Raw genomic sequence first — 17,272 nt, forward strand, 5'->3', positions numbered from 1 at the left:
CAGAGCCATGGATAATGGTAAGGTGGGCCACACAGCCTATCTGGACCTTGGCAAGGCCTTTGATACCATCCCCCACTCTGGAATCATAGAAAACTTACTAAGCTAGGCATTAATCCCTACATCACTCGATGGGTTGCCAACTGGCTTACTGACAGAACCCAGACTGTAAAAGTAGCTGACTCCAAATCCAGCTCCAGACAAGTGACAAGTGGAGTACCTCAGGGTTCAGTCCTGGGACTGCTCTTGTTTGGCATCTACTTCTCTGAAGTACAGGCCAACACTAAGGGCCTCTGGCTAACAAAGTTTGCAGATGACTGCAAACTGGGAGCCATTATTGAATCCCCAAATGATGTGGATACTCTACAAAAGGGCCTTACAGAAACAGATGCTTGGTGCCAGAGTCATGGGCTCAAGCTCAATGCTAAGAAATGTATAGTTATCCCCTTTGGGAATGAACATGTACCCATGAATTACCACATAGGTGGCTGTACACTAAACACTGAAAGTGTGATAAGAGACTTAGGGACACAGGTGGACAGTGGTCTCACCTTCAATAACCACATCGCCACAACAGTTAGGAAATCCTTCTATGTGACACACCTCATCACTAAGGGCTTTTCATCCAGAAAAGAGGAGGTCATTGTCCCACTGTACTCATCCCTCATTAGACCCATTATAGAATACAATGCCCCATTTGGTATGTACCTCTCAAGACATCTGCAACAACTGGAAAAGCTGCAGAAATACCTCACTAAAAGAATCACAGGCCTAAAGCAGATGCCCTATGCTGACCACATTAAAAAACTCTAGCTATACTCTGTCACATATCTTCTACACAGATGTAATCTCTGCTTAACATACAAGGCCATGTCAAACCCAGAGCTCTTGGACATGCTACACTTAAAGAAATCCCAATCCCTCAGAGCCACACGCTCCAGGGATCTAAACCTTGTCATCACAATAAACAAAACATGCTGGAGGGATAGGTTCCTGACCCAGAGACTCCCCAGACTCTGGAATAGACTGCCCATACATGTCAAGCAGAGCGCCTCCTTGGCCCTCTTCAAAAGGAACATTGACGATTGGATGGGAGAAAGGAAATTCACCCCGGGGATCACGTCAGTCGCCCTGCTAGACAGGGGTCCGGGGAAGTAAATAGTGTGGGAAGAAATAGCCAGGGAATTGTTATGGCTAGGCTTGTATAGGCCCTAGGGCCGATAGCCTAGTACCAACCTATGAACCTATGAAGATATGCCGATTTCTACTAAAGGTCGATGTAGTCATAGCTCCTCAAGTGTCATGTATATTTCATTTTGTTCTGATTGTTCTGCTTTTTATGTAGGGATGACCATTAGGATTTTATATAAAAAGACAAAAGAACACAACTATGCTATCAAGAATAGAAAACATTAATAGTGCCTTACACAAAAATACTTCTTGGTGTTTGCAACATAAAAAAAACATTACTTTTATATACTGGATGATGAATCAATGCATTTGTAGTGGAGTGACTCCAAATATATACTTGAAATGAGAGAAATGCTGTGGCGACTTCATTTACAGGTGGATAAATAATATGTAAACCACACAATCTGTTCCAATAACCAACGCCAAGTACACCAGCACAAACACCAATTCACTTGTACTCGATAAAAAATCCAACAAAGTTTATTGCATAATACATCTGTTGAGCGCGTTCATCTTGTATAAAGACTTCCTCAGAACAATTACTTCAGGTGTTCAAAATTCTTTTAAGTGTATAAGACACATCACCTGACTTTCATTTATTACAATTTAAAGTGCCAGTGCTGCTAATTCTAATTCCTTCCTTATTGCTATAACATTATCACACAAATTTTAATAAATACTAAAAATACATCTAAAAAAAATCTGTAAATATTTCATTAAATAAATACGATAAGTATATATATAAAACATATATAAGACCGTATAAAAACAATTAGTGAGTACGTAAAGAGTAATCTATAATACATAAAAGGTGGAAAAATAGTCTGTCTTAAATTGATCTATAAGCATCAAAGGCTTGAAACCTGTTTCAATCAGCATGCATCCTGGATATATGTTTGGTAATATAGTTAGGTCCAAGTTGTTAGGACCTCTCATTACAATCCGAGACAGGAGGGTTTTGAGTCAGGATTGACTGACTTATGTGAGAGGTTCAAGGCTAGAGCTTATAAGGATGTTGATATAGAGAAAGGATTTCATGGGCTTGTTACATTGAGAGAAGGTGGTGCTGTTCCCTACTTTTCTGATATGGTAGGGAACTCTTTAGTTAGTGGACATGGTGGTCCTAAGGGTCGAATTGGATTGGAGAACCATTTTTGGATACCGTTGTACTATACAAAGGATGTAGGTATGATAAAGGATGTGATTAGATCCCATTGGGGTGTTCTGGCTGTGGAACCTGGTTTGTGAGACTTAGTAGGCATTGCACCACAGTTTGTATATAAGAATAAGCCGGATTTGAAGAAATTGTTGTGCTACCCTAGAGGAGAACACGAAGATCCTGAGAGAGTAGGAACCATTCCTTGTGCTCAGTGCAATTATTGTGGGTATATTGACAGTGATGTTAGTTTTGTTCATGCTGTCCATGGCACTAGACACAAGGTTAGGGTAGTTGCTGATTGCATGTCTACACATGTGGTTTACCTTGCCTCCTGTTCGATCTGCAATGGGTTTTATGTTGGCAAGATGGACAGGAAGCTGATGGAAAAAATAAGGGAGTATGTATATTAGATTAGGATCTGATCTGATGAGAATGCCCTTTCTAAGCATGTTTTGGCCACTAATGACACACATACATTTAGTTTTAAAATTTTGGATGTTGTATCAAGTAGCGTCAGGGGTGGGGATCTGAAGAATAAGACCGAGACCTCCGAGTCTAAGTGGATGATCAGACTTAGAGCGGATACATATCCAGGGCTTAATGAGAAAGTACCGCTTAAGCCCTTTCTGAAGTCTAGGAAGTTGAGGTAGATACAACCCTTTTGGGGCATGTTGTTGTTTTTCGGGATCAAGTTTTATCTCTAGATTATGGTACTTGATCAGCATGAAGTATCATATATTTTTATGTGTTATGTAAATGTGTTTTGATATATAAATATGCTATGCCTTTAAGGTTTTCAATGATTTTCGCGCCTTTTTTCATTTATAAGATCAGCTGTTATGTGGCGCTGTATGGTCTGAAGAAGCCTTCTTAGGTGAAAGTGCATACCACGTTGTTCATTGTTCCTGAATAAACCTGATTTGTTACTATTGTGCTGCTGCTTTTTGATACACTTTATCCTGCGCTGGATCACATTATTTTTTGGATATTGTTTATGTTCTCCTGCCTTATTTCGCTCTTGCACCTTATTGTGTTGCATTTTTATGTAGTGAAAAGAAGGATGAGTTTCTTTATATGGAAATCCTAAATTAAAACTTGCTGAAAGGAAGTTACTTAAGAGCACCGATAATGAGTGCGATAATTAAGTGATACTACCGAATGATGCTGCAGACACTGCGGTGGTGGTGCTGTGGTAGCGTTGTTGCCTCACAGTAAGACATTGCCCCGTTCGATTCTCAGTTAGAGCATCTTCTGTGTGGCGACATGCATGAATGGGCGTTCCTTCGTTGAAGATTGTGCATCAGGCCTGGCAAGTCGGCACTTAAAAATCTACTGCCAATCATTAGCGGACCAGAGTTCCGCTGTGGCGACCCCTAACCGGGAAAAGCCGAAAGACACAACAACAACCGAATGCTTGGCAATGTTAAATTGAGCTATAGTAAAGAGTTATTGCATATACTCACTTGATATGTTAATACAGTAAGCATTGATAAAGACTTCAGTGGGTAAGTCTGTAATCTCATAACTAGGAAAGTTGTGAAATGCATAGAAGAAAAGTACGACCTTCGTAAACATTAAACTTGTAGGAGATGTAAACCAAAATTGTATGAAGCATAAATGGAACTGAGATGTAATACAAGCAACTATAGAACTTTGGAGTGTACTCTGTATGAGAGCTGTGCTCTGTAAAAAGTGTTATTTTTGTAAATAAAAGTTTGTCAATGAAAAATGATTTATTTCATTAATTCATATCACATATCAGAGGCTAAACCTTAACTTTTAGAGGCATTAATTTACAGTCAAAAGTTAAAACCGATATGTTCTCAATGGGCAGGAAGCCAACTTTATAGTCAGAGTTTAGTAAACAGCTTAAATAAAACTGCTGACATCTTGCATTTGCTGCATAGCTGATCAAAAGTTTGGAGTTGTACTTTCACAAAATTGTAATCTGCAGTGTGCACTAAGAAAAAAAACTGAAAGAAAATCCCATATGGCATGGGCATGCTTGCCTGCACGCTCTGGAAAGGGTGTTCGTCTCCATGAGCTCTGCTGTAACGTGTGAAGTCATCAGTACTCAGCTGTAAACAGAAGGTAAAGATGGGTCAAATGGTGGCATCTCAGCTTATTGCAAAGTGGTACATATAAATATATATATAGTGCAAACAAATGACATACCTTATCTTGAAGAAACAGCACAAGGTTTTCAGAAGCCTGTGTATAAATCGGTTGCAGTAGTCTATTCAGTTCCTGCTTTGACATTATATGTCCTTCATGTTCAGCTGTATTTCTGTTCCATAGCGAACTGGAAATAAGTTATAAAATTTGCATCACATTTTGTTTCACTAATGGTCTAAAAGGCTTTACTAGTGCATCTAAGAAACTTCATCTGCTGTTCTCAGAGCTTCAAAAGTCTGTGTTGGTTACATTTCTAGTAATCATGTTAAATTGAGTTGCTGGCTACTGAGACTTGTCTGCATATATCAACTGGACATAAGCTGATTTAAGTATATTTTCTGCACTTATTTAAGATTTGAGTGAGTAATTATTGTATGTCTTGGATTCAGTAAATATTGTGTCTCTGAATCTCTGCAGTTAGCCATCTGAGCTCACTGAAAGTTGTTAGACTGCTTGAAATTCCTTTGTTAGTCTTAATTAGCTTGGGGGTTTCTGCTAACATTAAAATCTGTGTTGGTTACATTTCTAGTAATCATTTTAAATCGAGTTGCTGGCTACTGAGACTTGTCTGCATATATCAACTGAACATAAGCTGATTTAAGTATATTTTCTGCACTTATTAAAGATTTGAGTGAGTAATTATTGTGTGTCTTGGATTCAGTAAATATTGTGTGTGTCTCTGAATCTCTGCAGTAGTTGTTAGACTGCTGTGAAATTCCTTTGTTAAGTGTTAAACAGCTTGGGGGTTTCTGTTAGCATTAAAATCTGTGTTGGTTACATTTCTAGTATTCAGTAAATGTTGTGTGTGTCTCTGAATCTCTGCAGTAGTTGTTAGACTGCTGTGAAATTCCTTTGTTAAGTGTTAAACAGCTTGGGGTTTTCTGTTAGCATTAAAATCTGTGTTGGTTACATTTCTAGTATTCAGTAAATGTTGTGTGTGTCTCTGAATCTCTGCAGTAGTTCCCCACCCCCCCGTCCCTGTTTCTTGTTGTGGTGTTAATCTTGGTGGCTTTGGAACTGCCTGCCCCTGCTGTAAATCTCTTTTTGCACACTCCTCCTGGACCCATCTCATTTGCTCACTCAACTGAGTACAGTGAGGTCATATTTTGATTTTGGATACTCTTACCAGTCCCATCTCCTCTGCAGTGTACAGAGAGAGCACTTGGGAAGGGCATTCCCCTATAGTATCTTAATCTGCTCTGTTTCCTCTATCTCACTGTATTTGTGTTTCTTCCTACTTTATTACCTTATTTTGCTTTTGCCTCTTTTAAAAGTACTCAGATTTATTCTGCTGCCTTTATTACTGCTTGTTAGTAGCCTGATTAAATTGTAACTAAATTTAAATTGGAACCTGTGCACTGAGAGAGAGCCTTACAAGACTATCTGCAAATATATAGAGCTGAGTATATTTTTCTGTATTATTCTGTATTATAGAGCTAATTTGTTGCTTAGATATCTGTTATCTTACTTTTCTGCAAATATACAGAGATCAGTATATATTATTCTGGTTTTATAATTTGCACTGTGATTCCTCACATCTCTGTTGAAACTGTCTTTCCCACCCCCCCCTCCCTGTTCTTGGTTGTAGTTTAAATTTGATGGCTTTTGCAGTGCCCGCCCCACTGTAGATTTGATCTAGGACACTCCCCCAGTCCCATCTCTTTACTGCATTCTACCTAATAAACCCTTTCTGCACTTGCTTTTAGTCCTTTTTAATTTAATTACATTTTTTCAAACTGTGCGTGGACTAATATTGCTACATACTCAAGTGTGCCAGCTTGCACTGCATGTGAATTGTTTTTACTACTGTTTTTGCTACTTTTCTGAAAAAAAAATGTAAGCCTGCTTCCTACCTTTCCTGTTCCAGATACAGATTTGCTGTATCCAGGACTGTTTGTAAGCTTCTGAGCCCCCCAACCCTTTCTGTGTTGGAGGGAAACATTTTAGCTTATCAGTGGGAGTGGTAAGCATTAGGTAACCTGTCTACCACATAAGGAGTGGTTCTGGCCCAGAATTTGTAGTTATTGGCCATTTGGGCGGTCTTCCATCTCTCTCAACTTTCTGATTTGAAGGCCTGCATTTGCACTTGTTTCTGTCCTGTAACTCCTGGGCCCATCTTATTTGCTCACTCAAAAAAAAAAAAAAAAAATGTATCTGCTTTTACTGTATTTGTGTTTCTTCCTACTTTATTTTGCTTTTGCGTCATCTTAATAGTACTCAATTGTATTTATTACTGCTTGGTGTAACTCATTCTAAGCCTTTTAGTTTAAGCACTTGGGCTTCAAACCAGTTGTTTTACATTAAGAAGGTTTGTGGTCTGCACTGTAGTGGCAGAACAGGTAGATTACATCCTTCTAAGTTGGGAACTGCTGACTGAGGGCTCAGTGTCTGTTATTCTAAAAGTGTATTAATTCTGGTTTAAGCACTTGGGCCTCAGGCCAGTTATTTTACATTAAGAGGGTTTGTGGTCTGCACTCTTGTGGGAGGAGAGGCTGGACTCTGCCCTTCTGAGCTGGGAATTTCTGGTTGAAGGCTTATAGTGCCTGCATATTTGAACTGCTTCTTACTGAAATTGGTACACCTTGTTTGCTGTAGCATAGACTAGATCCAGGCCTGCTGAATCTAGCTTTGTTTGAATAACTTGAGCACTAATCCAGGCATTCTTTAAAGCATTCAATTGTATTTATTACTGCTTGGTAGTAACTTGATTAAAGTGTAGCTATCATTCTAAGTCTTTTGGATTAAGCACTTGGGCTTCAGACCAGTTGTTTTACATTAGGAAGGTTTGTGGCCTGCACTGTGGTGGCTGGACAGGTAGCTTACATCCTTCTAAGTTGGGAACTGCTGATTGAGGGCTCAGTGTCTGTTATTCTAAAAGTGTATTAGTTCTGGTTTAAGCACTTGGGCTTCAGGCCAGTTTCTGCACTCTTGTGGGAGGAGAGGCTGGACTCTGCCCTTCTGAGCTGGGAATTTCTGGTTAAAGGCTTATAGTGCCTGCATATTTGAACTGTTTCTTACTGAAATTGGTACACCTTGTTTGCTGTAGCATAGACTAGATCCAGGCCTGCTTTGTTTGTATGCTTGTTGTTTGTTTGCTTGTTATTTCCCTGAAACGCTAATTCCACCTAAAACACGGCTTTTCAGCACTTCTGTGGATCCCTAGTGATATCTGCATTGCTTACTGTACTTATTTCCTTGTTTCACTTGAAAGAAAGTTACTGTTTGTCATTTTTGCATTTAAGTTACCTGTAACACATTGCATTTAAGTTACCTGGCACTTGCTCACTAAAGCAATTATATAAGTCAGCACTAAAAAATTAAAAGCACTACACCCTCACAAACTCCCCTTGAGTACCTTGTTCCCCACTGGCCCTTTTTTTTCAATTATAAAGGAATTCCCAATACTATTCTAGCATGTCCAAAGTTCAGTTGTCAATCTCCTCTCCAGTCCATCTGGTGAATCTGGGAATCCTGAGGCAATGTTACAACTGCCTCATGTACACAGACAACCCTCTCCTCCTCCCAAGAAATTCCAACACATGTGAGAGATGCAACCATATAGCCAAACTGGAGGCTAAGCTCTCTCAACTCAGTACTGGCGTAACCAGTCAGGAGGAGAAAGAATCCACACTCACTACAATTCCAGTCTCACATAGACCTATCACGACAGCAAACCAAACAAATAAACACACAAAAACATACTTGGAGGCTCTAAATAAAAAATCTGCCTAAGCAGCAGAGACCTCCAAAGCAGACACCCAAGCAACCGCTACCCCAAAACAAAACATGTGCAACACATAGCTCACAAAGCCAGTGTGCTGAACTGTTACAGCCCTTAAGGCTAAACAACACACCTGATACACTTGTAATAGGTGACTATTGTCAGGCACACTGACGTCCCACTCACCAGGCTGAACAAGGAGAAGGTCACGGTGAGCTACCTGTCGGGTGCTAGGATCTGCCACATAACACAAGCACTCAGGTCACTCCAAGGCAAGTACAAATATGATTCGGTCATTGTCCATGCTGGTGTGAATGACCTGAGACATACTTCTCTGGGCTACATGAAAAGAGACATAGAGGAGCTCTCTGAGCATGTAGCCCAGGCCGGTATGACCCTGACCTTGAGAAGCATCTTACCCTCACCAAGAATGATGCCACAATATGAAGACAAGATGATCAATTTCAACAATTGGCTTAAGTATTGGTGTCATTCAAAGGGGATCCAATACCTGTCAGCCTGGGATGACATGCTCGACAAGCCACGATGCTTCGCTAGGGACAGCTTGCACCTGTCACCCCTGGGCTTTCGGATATTGGCAAAGGCTCTTGCTTCCCTCATAGTGCCTTTTTTAGGCAAGGCTCAAAAGACAAACCCACCTCCATAGGTATCACAAGGGATAAGAAACTAAGAGTAATGCTACTCAATGCCAGAAGTCTAAACCTCAAGATGCATGCACTCGAAGCTCTCCTTAGCATGGAGAACATCGATATCTGTGCAGTAACAGAAACCTGGTTCAAGGCTCCCGAGAGCACCCCAGCACTACCAGGTTATACCTCATACCATACCTTTTGGCCCCAAAACTTGGACCAAACAGCAAAAGGAGGGAGAGTATCAATATTCGTCAAAGATACCCACACCTCCAGGTTGGTGGCACAGCACGAAGCATCAGAGACTATCCATGTGCAACTAACAGTGGGTAAAACTGCCTTCCAGTTTATAGCCTGCTACAGACCACCCTCCCAAACCCAGGAACCCCACTCGGCCTTCCTGAGAACACTGGAAAATATGAAGGTCTCTCCAAACACCATTATATTGGGCGACTTCAACTACCCAAACATAGACTGGGAGCATTACTCTAGCTCCAACACCCTAGCCCAAAGGTTCCTAGAATTTATAAACTCAAATGCTATGGAACAACTTGTTACCACTCCCACAAGAGGGGAAAACATACTGGACCTGATCATCACCAACATGGGGACTTTATGCTCCAGACCAGAAGTGTATCCCTCATTGGTAAGATCAGACCATAAACTAATCTCACTGGATATTCACATCCCAACCCCACCCCCTGCCCAGAAAACCACAGTGAAAAACTTCTTTAAAGCAAATTTCACACTCCTCAAAACCGAGGTGGAATCCTTCAAAGCCCCCGAGCCTGTGGAAAATACAGCCCAGACCGCAGAATCCTTTATAAATGCATTCTATGAACACCTTCAGGAATGCATGGATCATGCAATCCCAAATAAAACCAAGACCCAGTCCTCCAAAGGCAGACGTCCTGTCTGTTGGACCCCAGCCATAAACAAACTATACAATAGAAGGAGGAAGCTACTACATGATAGAGCAAAATCCCAAAAAGGGAAGGCATCTCTGATCAGTATTAGCAAAAAACTACGGCCACTCATAAAATCGTCTAAGGCCAACTTCGAGAGAAAAATTGCACAGGACACTAAGGATAATCACAAGGCTTTCTTTAGTTATGTTAGGAACCTGGGTGGGAATTCCCATATATGCTCAGAATTAGTCCAAAATGACAAAAAATACATCGAACCCACAGACATTGCCAACATCCTAGCTGATAGGTTCAGTGCAAACTCCCCCCCCTCCCCACCAAAAGGGCAAATATCTATCCCAGCAGAGTGCTGCTCCCCTGACATCTCAGATGCTCAGGTAAGAGCTGCCCTCTCCAAAGCAAATAACACAGCATCAATGGGACCAGACGGTGTCCCGGGCTGCGTCCTACATGAATTCCAAGAAGAGCTAAACCCAAACATAAAACTACTGTTCAATCTCAGCCTTACTACAGGATATGTACCCAAAGAGTGGCGTACAGCAACAGTGGTCCCTCTCCACAAATGTGGTGCCTCAACGGACCCTGGAAAGTATCGCCCCATAAGCCTGACTAGCTTGGTCTGCAAAGCTTTGGAAAGGATCATCATGAACCTCATAAATAAAGATATTGGGGACCTACAGACACTGGATCCTACCCAGTTTGGCTTTGTTAAGGGCTGATCCTGCCTCTTAAACCTGGTTGATTTCTTTGAAACAGTCACCAAGGCCATTGACGAGGGGAAGGTGGTCCACACAGCCTACCTGGACCTCGCAAAAGCCTTCGATACAATACCCCACTCGGGCATTATAGATAAGCTCACCAGCTTAAATATAAACCCCTATGTCACTAGATGGGTTGCAAACTGGCTCAAGGACAGAACCCACATGGTTAGAATTGCTGGAGCCATGTCATACTTCAAACCAGTTACAAGTGGCATCCCACAAGGCTCAGTCCTGGGACCTCTCTTGTTCTTTATATATTTCTCGGAGGCACAGGACAACATGGAAGGACTGTGGCTGACCAAGTTCGCAGATGACTGCAAACTGGGTGCCATAATCGACTCTCCAGTCAACACAAGCATCCTCCAAATGGGCCTCATAGAAACAGACAACTGGTGCCAGAGCCATGGCCTCAAGCTAAGTTACCCCCTTTTCTCATATAACTGCTTAGTGCACACTGCAGCTCTTAGGATATTATTTTTTTCCATCTTACATTTTAAATCTGCAACATCTACTCCAAGATGATTAATTACTACTGAGCCCACATACTGCATCTCAGTGGTAATCTCAGAAATAGTGCTTTTGTTTTGCTCCTGGTGAGAGAATGAGAATAGGGACATTATTTCCTGGAGACTGCTGGTCACCGAAAAGCCTAACAGCTCCATATGCACCAGCTTGGAATTTGTGCTTATGATTTGTTTCAGGTGAGAGAAGAAGAGTGCATTGATTCCTGACTGTTTCTGATTGGGCAGTGAGTGTCTGTGTTTGACTTTCATAATTAGTCTGGTTGATAGTCAAGATAACTTACCAGGAAAGGGCTACAACAAGCCAATAGACCTTTTCATAATCTGGGAAAAGACGGTAGATCACCAAAGAGCCTATGGCCTGCTTCTCATCTTGGGATTGGTGATACTCTCTCTATGACCGAGGAAACCCATACTATGTATTCATGGGCAACTTTAATTACTCCACTATTAACTGGGAATCATGTGTGACACCAAATGTAAAAGCATAAAGATTCATGGATTTTGTAAACACAAACTTCTTGGACCAGATTGTCAACACACCAACCAAGAGCATAATCACACTGGATCTGGTCCTCCCTAATATGGGAGAATGCTGCACACCCATTAGTGTAACATCTTCTCTGGTAAGATCAGACCACAACATGGTCTCCTTGGAAGTAAAAATAAAACTTGGAACCCCTGCTAAGCCTGGAATATTCAGGAATTACTCTAAGACTAACTTCCTACTATTAAGTGATAACCTGGTAAAATTTCAAGCCCCATAAACCCTGAGAATACTGATGCCTACACAGAACTGTTTACAGAAAGCCTATACAAGCATGTTACTAGCTGCAATAGAGGCAGCTATACCCACCAGGACGAAGTACAGAACTAACTCAAAAAGCAAGCCTCCCTGGTGGTATCACAAAATCAATCGGCTATATAGGAGAAGGAATAAAATCATAGCACAAATTGGGATGTGAAGCACTTAGCAGGACAAAAGCACTCTCAACAAACTAAACAACTCAGAGGACAAATAAAGTCTACCAAATCCAAATTTGAAGTAAAGGACAACCAAAAGGCATTCTTCAGCTATGTCTGCAACCTCAAAGGCAATACACAAGTGTGTGTAGAACTCATTGTTAATGGAGCCACCTATACTGAGCCAGAAGATATAATAAACCTACTAGCCGATGAATTCAGCTCCAATGTTACCCCTCTCTCTCTCTCCCCTCCCTACATTTCTCCTCAGGAAATACCACCAAATATAATCCCGTCCCCTGCTATCACTAGGGAACAAGTCCTTAATGCTCTCTCTAAGGTCAAGAACACTACATCAATGGACCCAGACAATATCTACGGATCTCTAAATAGCATCAAACAAGACCTATCAGGCCATCTGGAATTGCTATTTAATGGTAGCCTCCAAACAGGCTTTGAATCTCATGAAAGGAGAACCACAACAGTCATCCCTCTGCACAAAGGTTGTCATCTACAGACCCTGGAAACAGCAGACCGAAAAGTCTCACTAATCTCATATGCAAAGCTATGGAAAGAATTATAATTGAAATGATCAATGATGCCATAGGAAACCTCCAGACACTGGAACCAACCCAACTTGGTTTCATCAAGGGCAGGTCATGCATATTCAGTCTGGCATATTTCTTTGCGAAGGCCACCAGAGCAATGAATGAGGGCAAAATGGTTCACACTGCCTACCTTGACCTGGCCAAGGCATTGATATAATACCCCTGTGATGTTCCTCCTTTGGGCCAGTAATCATGGAGCCTCAATCCTCATCACTGACACCGGTGAGGGATGTTCACTTGGAACAAAGACAGATACAGACAGTATTTCCAGATGCAGGTTTCTGCACCAAGCACAATTTCTCTTAAGAGCACAGTGGAAACACACTTCCTTCCTGGGGCTTGACTTCCTCTCTCTCTCTCCAGGCCCCAAATAAGATACCACACTGACTAAAGCTGTAGGGTTGAGTCCTCAACCAAGTGTTCCAAGCCAGGTCCTCCACCACTGTCTCTGTAAAACCAGTCTTCTGTGTCGCTGCTACTAAGTAGCTGACAGACACGCACTCTTTGAAATTTGATTTTCACATACACACCTGGGAAAGGCTGGCATAGCTTTACCAGCTATGCCCCCTCTGCCAAGACTATAAGGTAGATACTGCCACCAGAACACACTCTAAGGTTCTTACAAGGGTACCCAATTATACTGAGTAAAATTAATCCTAATACAAATGGTAGTGTTTGACCAATGCAGAAAGGCTTTCAGGAGTGGTCACACTGTTACCAAATAAATATAAGTACTCTCAAAGGTTAAAATATTTTCTAAAAGACCAGCCACAATGAAAAGTTTAAATATATTTAATAATAAATCATAAAAGAACATGAAAATACTAAATATCTATTTACAAGAAACAGACTTTCAATTACAGGAAATATTAAAAATAAAATAGATGGAAATGTTCACACACATAATATTTAATCTCACTAGGCTTTCCTGACTGCAATTACTGCCCCCTAGTTCACTTACTAGAGCAAGGCAAGATGATGTGGGTGAGTGTTCTTCCTTCTTGTCAGATTTCACAAATAGACTGCCCTGAGACTTCTGTCTTATGTAGTATTAAAACATCATTTCAGTGCTGGATTACAGAATGACATCACATATATCTGGTCATCTGGTTTCTAGTTCCCACACTACCGCCTTTACTAAAAAATGAACCAGAATCTAACACATATTGAGCTTTGCTAAGATGTGTTATAGCATCTGGAAGTTATAAAATAATTTCAAAAACATCTACCCTTCCAGGGTAGCTGTTAGTTCACCCCTAAGGACAATACAGTAGGACTTCAAGTCCTGGTTTTCACAGACATTTTGTCTGTGGCTGCAGTCAGAACTGTAAGATACAATTTTATAGCCTAAACCAGATAATTTAATTTCAAACTATTTTTCAAAGTTAGGTGGACCGAGATTAACCTATTCTCTGCCAGCATCCTCTGTTACAATATATTAAACAGTTACAATATAGTCTGACATACAGGTGTATTTCTTTTCTGTCCAGCAGGACCCATTGTTGGTACATTTTTAACACAAGCAACTTTACAAATACATTTTCAGCACAACCACCTGCACAAATCAGTTTGATATACAAATGGAATATACTTCTTTAATTCTTTACAAAACTCCAGCAAGCTATGCTGGCATATGTTGCACATGCACTGCCCTACTCTCTCTGGCATAGCTGGCACTACTTCACATCTTTACATCCTCACTTGGGCATAGTTGACAAACTCAAGATGTTAGCTACCAACCCTTGTGTAAGCTGGTGAATAGCCAGCTGGATCATAGATAGAACAGAGGACATTAGAATTGGGGATCTTACCTCTACAAAGAGGCCAGTCACAATGCAGTCCCTCAAGGATTGGTCCTGGGACTGTTCCTTTTTGGCATTTACTTCTCTGAAGCCAAGGCCAATGTCAATGGCCTCTGGCTGACTAAATTTGCAGATGACTGAAAATTAGGAGCAGTCATTGATTCCCCTACTGACACAAATGTTCTTCAGAAGGGGCTGACACAGACATGTAACTATTGTCCAAGCCATAGACTAAAACAAAATGCCACAAAATCTATAATGGTACCTTTTGGGAAGTCATCCACCCCTGATAACTAGCATATTGACAACACACCCCTAAGAGTTGACTAAGTGGTGAGAGACTTGGGGACACACATAGACAGTAATCTAGCCTTTGACCATCACATGTCTACAGTAGTGAGGAAATCATTCTGCATTGTGCAACTTATAAACAAAGGTATGGCATCTAGGTTCAAAGAGCTCCACTGTATTCAGCATTCATCAAACCTATCATTGAGTATAATGCCCCCTTTCGTATGTACTTAACAAGGCATATCAACAACTGGAACATCCACATCCACAGAGGTTCCTCACTAAAAGAATACAGGGTGTAAGTAACATGTCCTATGCAGACTGCCTCAAGGCCTTATCCCTGTATTCTGTCTCCTGCAGGCTGTTGAGGGGAGATCTATACCTGGCATACAAGGCATTATCAGACCTCACTTTGATGGCTTTCTGCATATCCTCAAAACAAATAACACCAGAATTGCCACAAGAATTAAACCATGCCTAGGATATAAATAGGACCTGCTGGAGAGACAGGTATGTATGCCAAAGGCTACCCGTTCATTGGAATTGGGTCCCTATCCATGTGAAGTGGAATCCCTTCCTAGCCCAGTTCTCAAGTGTAACTTGTACAATTGGATGGGGAACAAGAAATTCATCCCTGATTTGGCATTTATGTCTCTAATGGTCACAGGCAGCCTGTAAATGGTTCATTTCCTAAGTCCCTGCTTACAATTATCAAGAGTATGAGAACTTGTCAGAGATTTGGTATGCATGGCTAGACTTAAAAAAGTGTTTGTGGTTGTTAGCCTAATAAACACCTATAAACCAATGAACCTATGGCTCAGGCACTAATTACCAGGCATGTGAGTACTGTTCTGGTCATGTGACTGGTTCTTGGATCATGTGAGTGGTACTGAAGTCATTACCATATTATGGAAATGAAGAGATCTGATATTGGGTGAACTCCCACTGGCTGAAGTCCACCAGCAGTGAAGGTGGGGTGGCGTAGTGTGTACTAGCAGGTTTTGCCTGTACCGTAGGAGACTTCATTGCCTGTAAGGAATTTTCTTTCTTGAAAGCAAACATTTGGATTTTCTTTTCAATTGTTCTGACTCTAATATAATGCTCACCACTACATGCTACTAGTAAGGGGGATCATTTTGCATGTCAGCACAGCACCATTGTGTTGTTCTCTGTTGCATCACCAAGACCACTGGTGACTGCACTGGGGCTGCCATGTTGTGTGGTGCACAACTGGTGGGTAGGATGTTTAATGTAGGCGTCTGGTGATTGGTACACACTGACATGTAGAATGAGAAAATGAAAGTTGTCACATGAAATTGTCCACCATTTCATGAATGAGTTTATGAATATAAAACATTTTGTATGCCATTCAATGCTACATAAAGTCCTGCAGGGTAGTATAGGGTTTTTAAGTACATGCAACCAGTGTTAAATACTGTCTACTTCCGCATTATGTACAGGTTCATAGGGTTTGTATCATACAGTATTTAAATTACAAATAATTTTAACATTTTCCATTCTTTTCATTTTTATTGAGTCAGTACAAACATACCCCCTCTCCCTCTCTTGTATTTTTTACTCTAAGTTCAGAAATTACTCTGCAGTAAGACTATACCAGATATCAGTGACTTTCCCAATCTGCCAGCTTGTCTGTTAATGGTATGGAGTCAGTGAGTATTTGATGAATGTATTTCCACTGAAGTTATATTCAGTGAGGAACCATAGTACATTTGAAAACATGCTGTCAATGAGGGTTATTATTATAACAGGAGTTGCAAAACCACAATAACATTTTTCTGAATAATCAAACCTATTATGCCCATAGTGCTACATTGTGCAATACTGAAGGTGTAATAATGAATGATTTAGTTACATACATGCACACATGCATACATACTTAAATACACACATATACATATATACATATATCCACAAACACACAAACACACACACATGCACACACACACACACGCATGCATGCATGCATACACACTTGCACGTGTATGTGCATACATACACAAACATACACATGTGCAGACATACATATATACATACATGCATATGCATACCTAGATACTTACAAATACACACATGCGTACAAACATGCATACACTCACGTATATACATAAACACAAACATGCATGCATCCATCCATCCATACACATACATATACAGCATAGATATATATATATATATATATATATATATATATATATATATACTTACACACATACATATATACACACATGCAAATGCACATGCATACACATATGTGCACATACATGTATACGCACATGCATACATGCATAAACACATGCACATATACATAGATACATAATAACATGCATATGAACATACACATACATACATACATGCACACATACATGAATACATGCATACACGCATCCACATGCACATTCATCCATGCATACATGCATACACACGAACATGCATACATGCACACATGCATACATATGTACACATACAAACATACATACATGTACACT

General features: G+C 40.7%; 1 protein-coding gene across 1 annotated transcript in view; it reads right to left on the reverse strand.

Moving 5' to 3' along the window:
- Positions 1-4,154: 4,154 nt before the first annotated feature.
- The window catches only part of LOC122814883 (V-type proton ATPase subunit S1-like), a 51,264-nt gene continuing 38,146 nt past the window's right edge, over positions 4,155-17,272 (reverse strand). Inside the window, exons 2-3 of the mRNA XM_044087154.1 lie at positions 4,523-4,649; positions 4,155-4,425 (exon numbers count right to left, since the gene is read on the reverse strand). Coding sequence (XP_043943089.1) covers positions 4,198-4,425; positions 4,523-4,649 — 355 coding nt within the window. The 3' untranslated portion in view covers positions 4,155-4,197. The remainder of the gene's footprint in view (positions 4,426-4,522; positions 4,650-17,272) is intronic.

This window comes from Protopterus annectens, chromosome 11.part0 (assembly GCF_019279795.1).
Source record: "Protopterus annectens isolate FY-2018-M chromosome 11.part0, PAN1.0, whole genome shotgun sequence".
Taxonomy (NCBI): Eukaryota; Metazoa; Chordata; order Ceratodontiformes; family Protopteridae; genus Protopterus; species Protopterus annectens.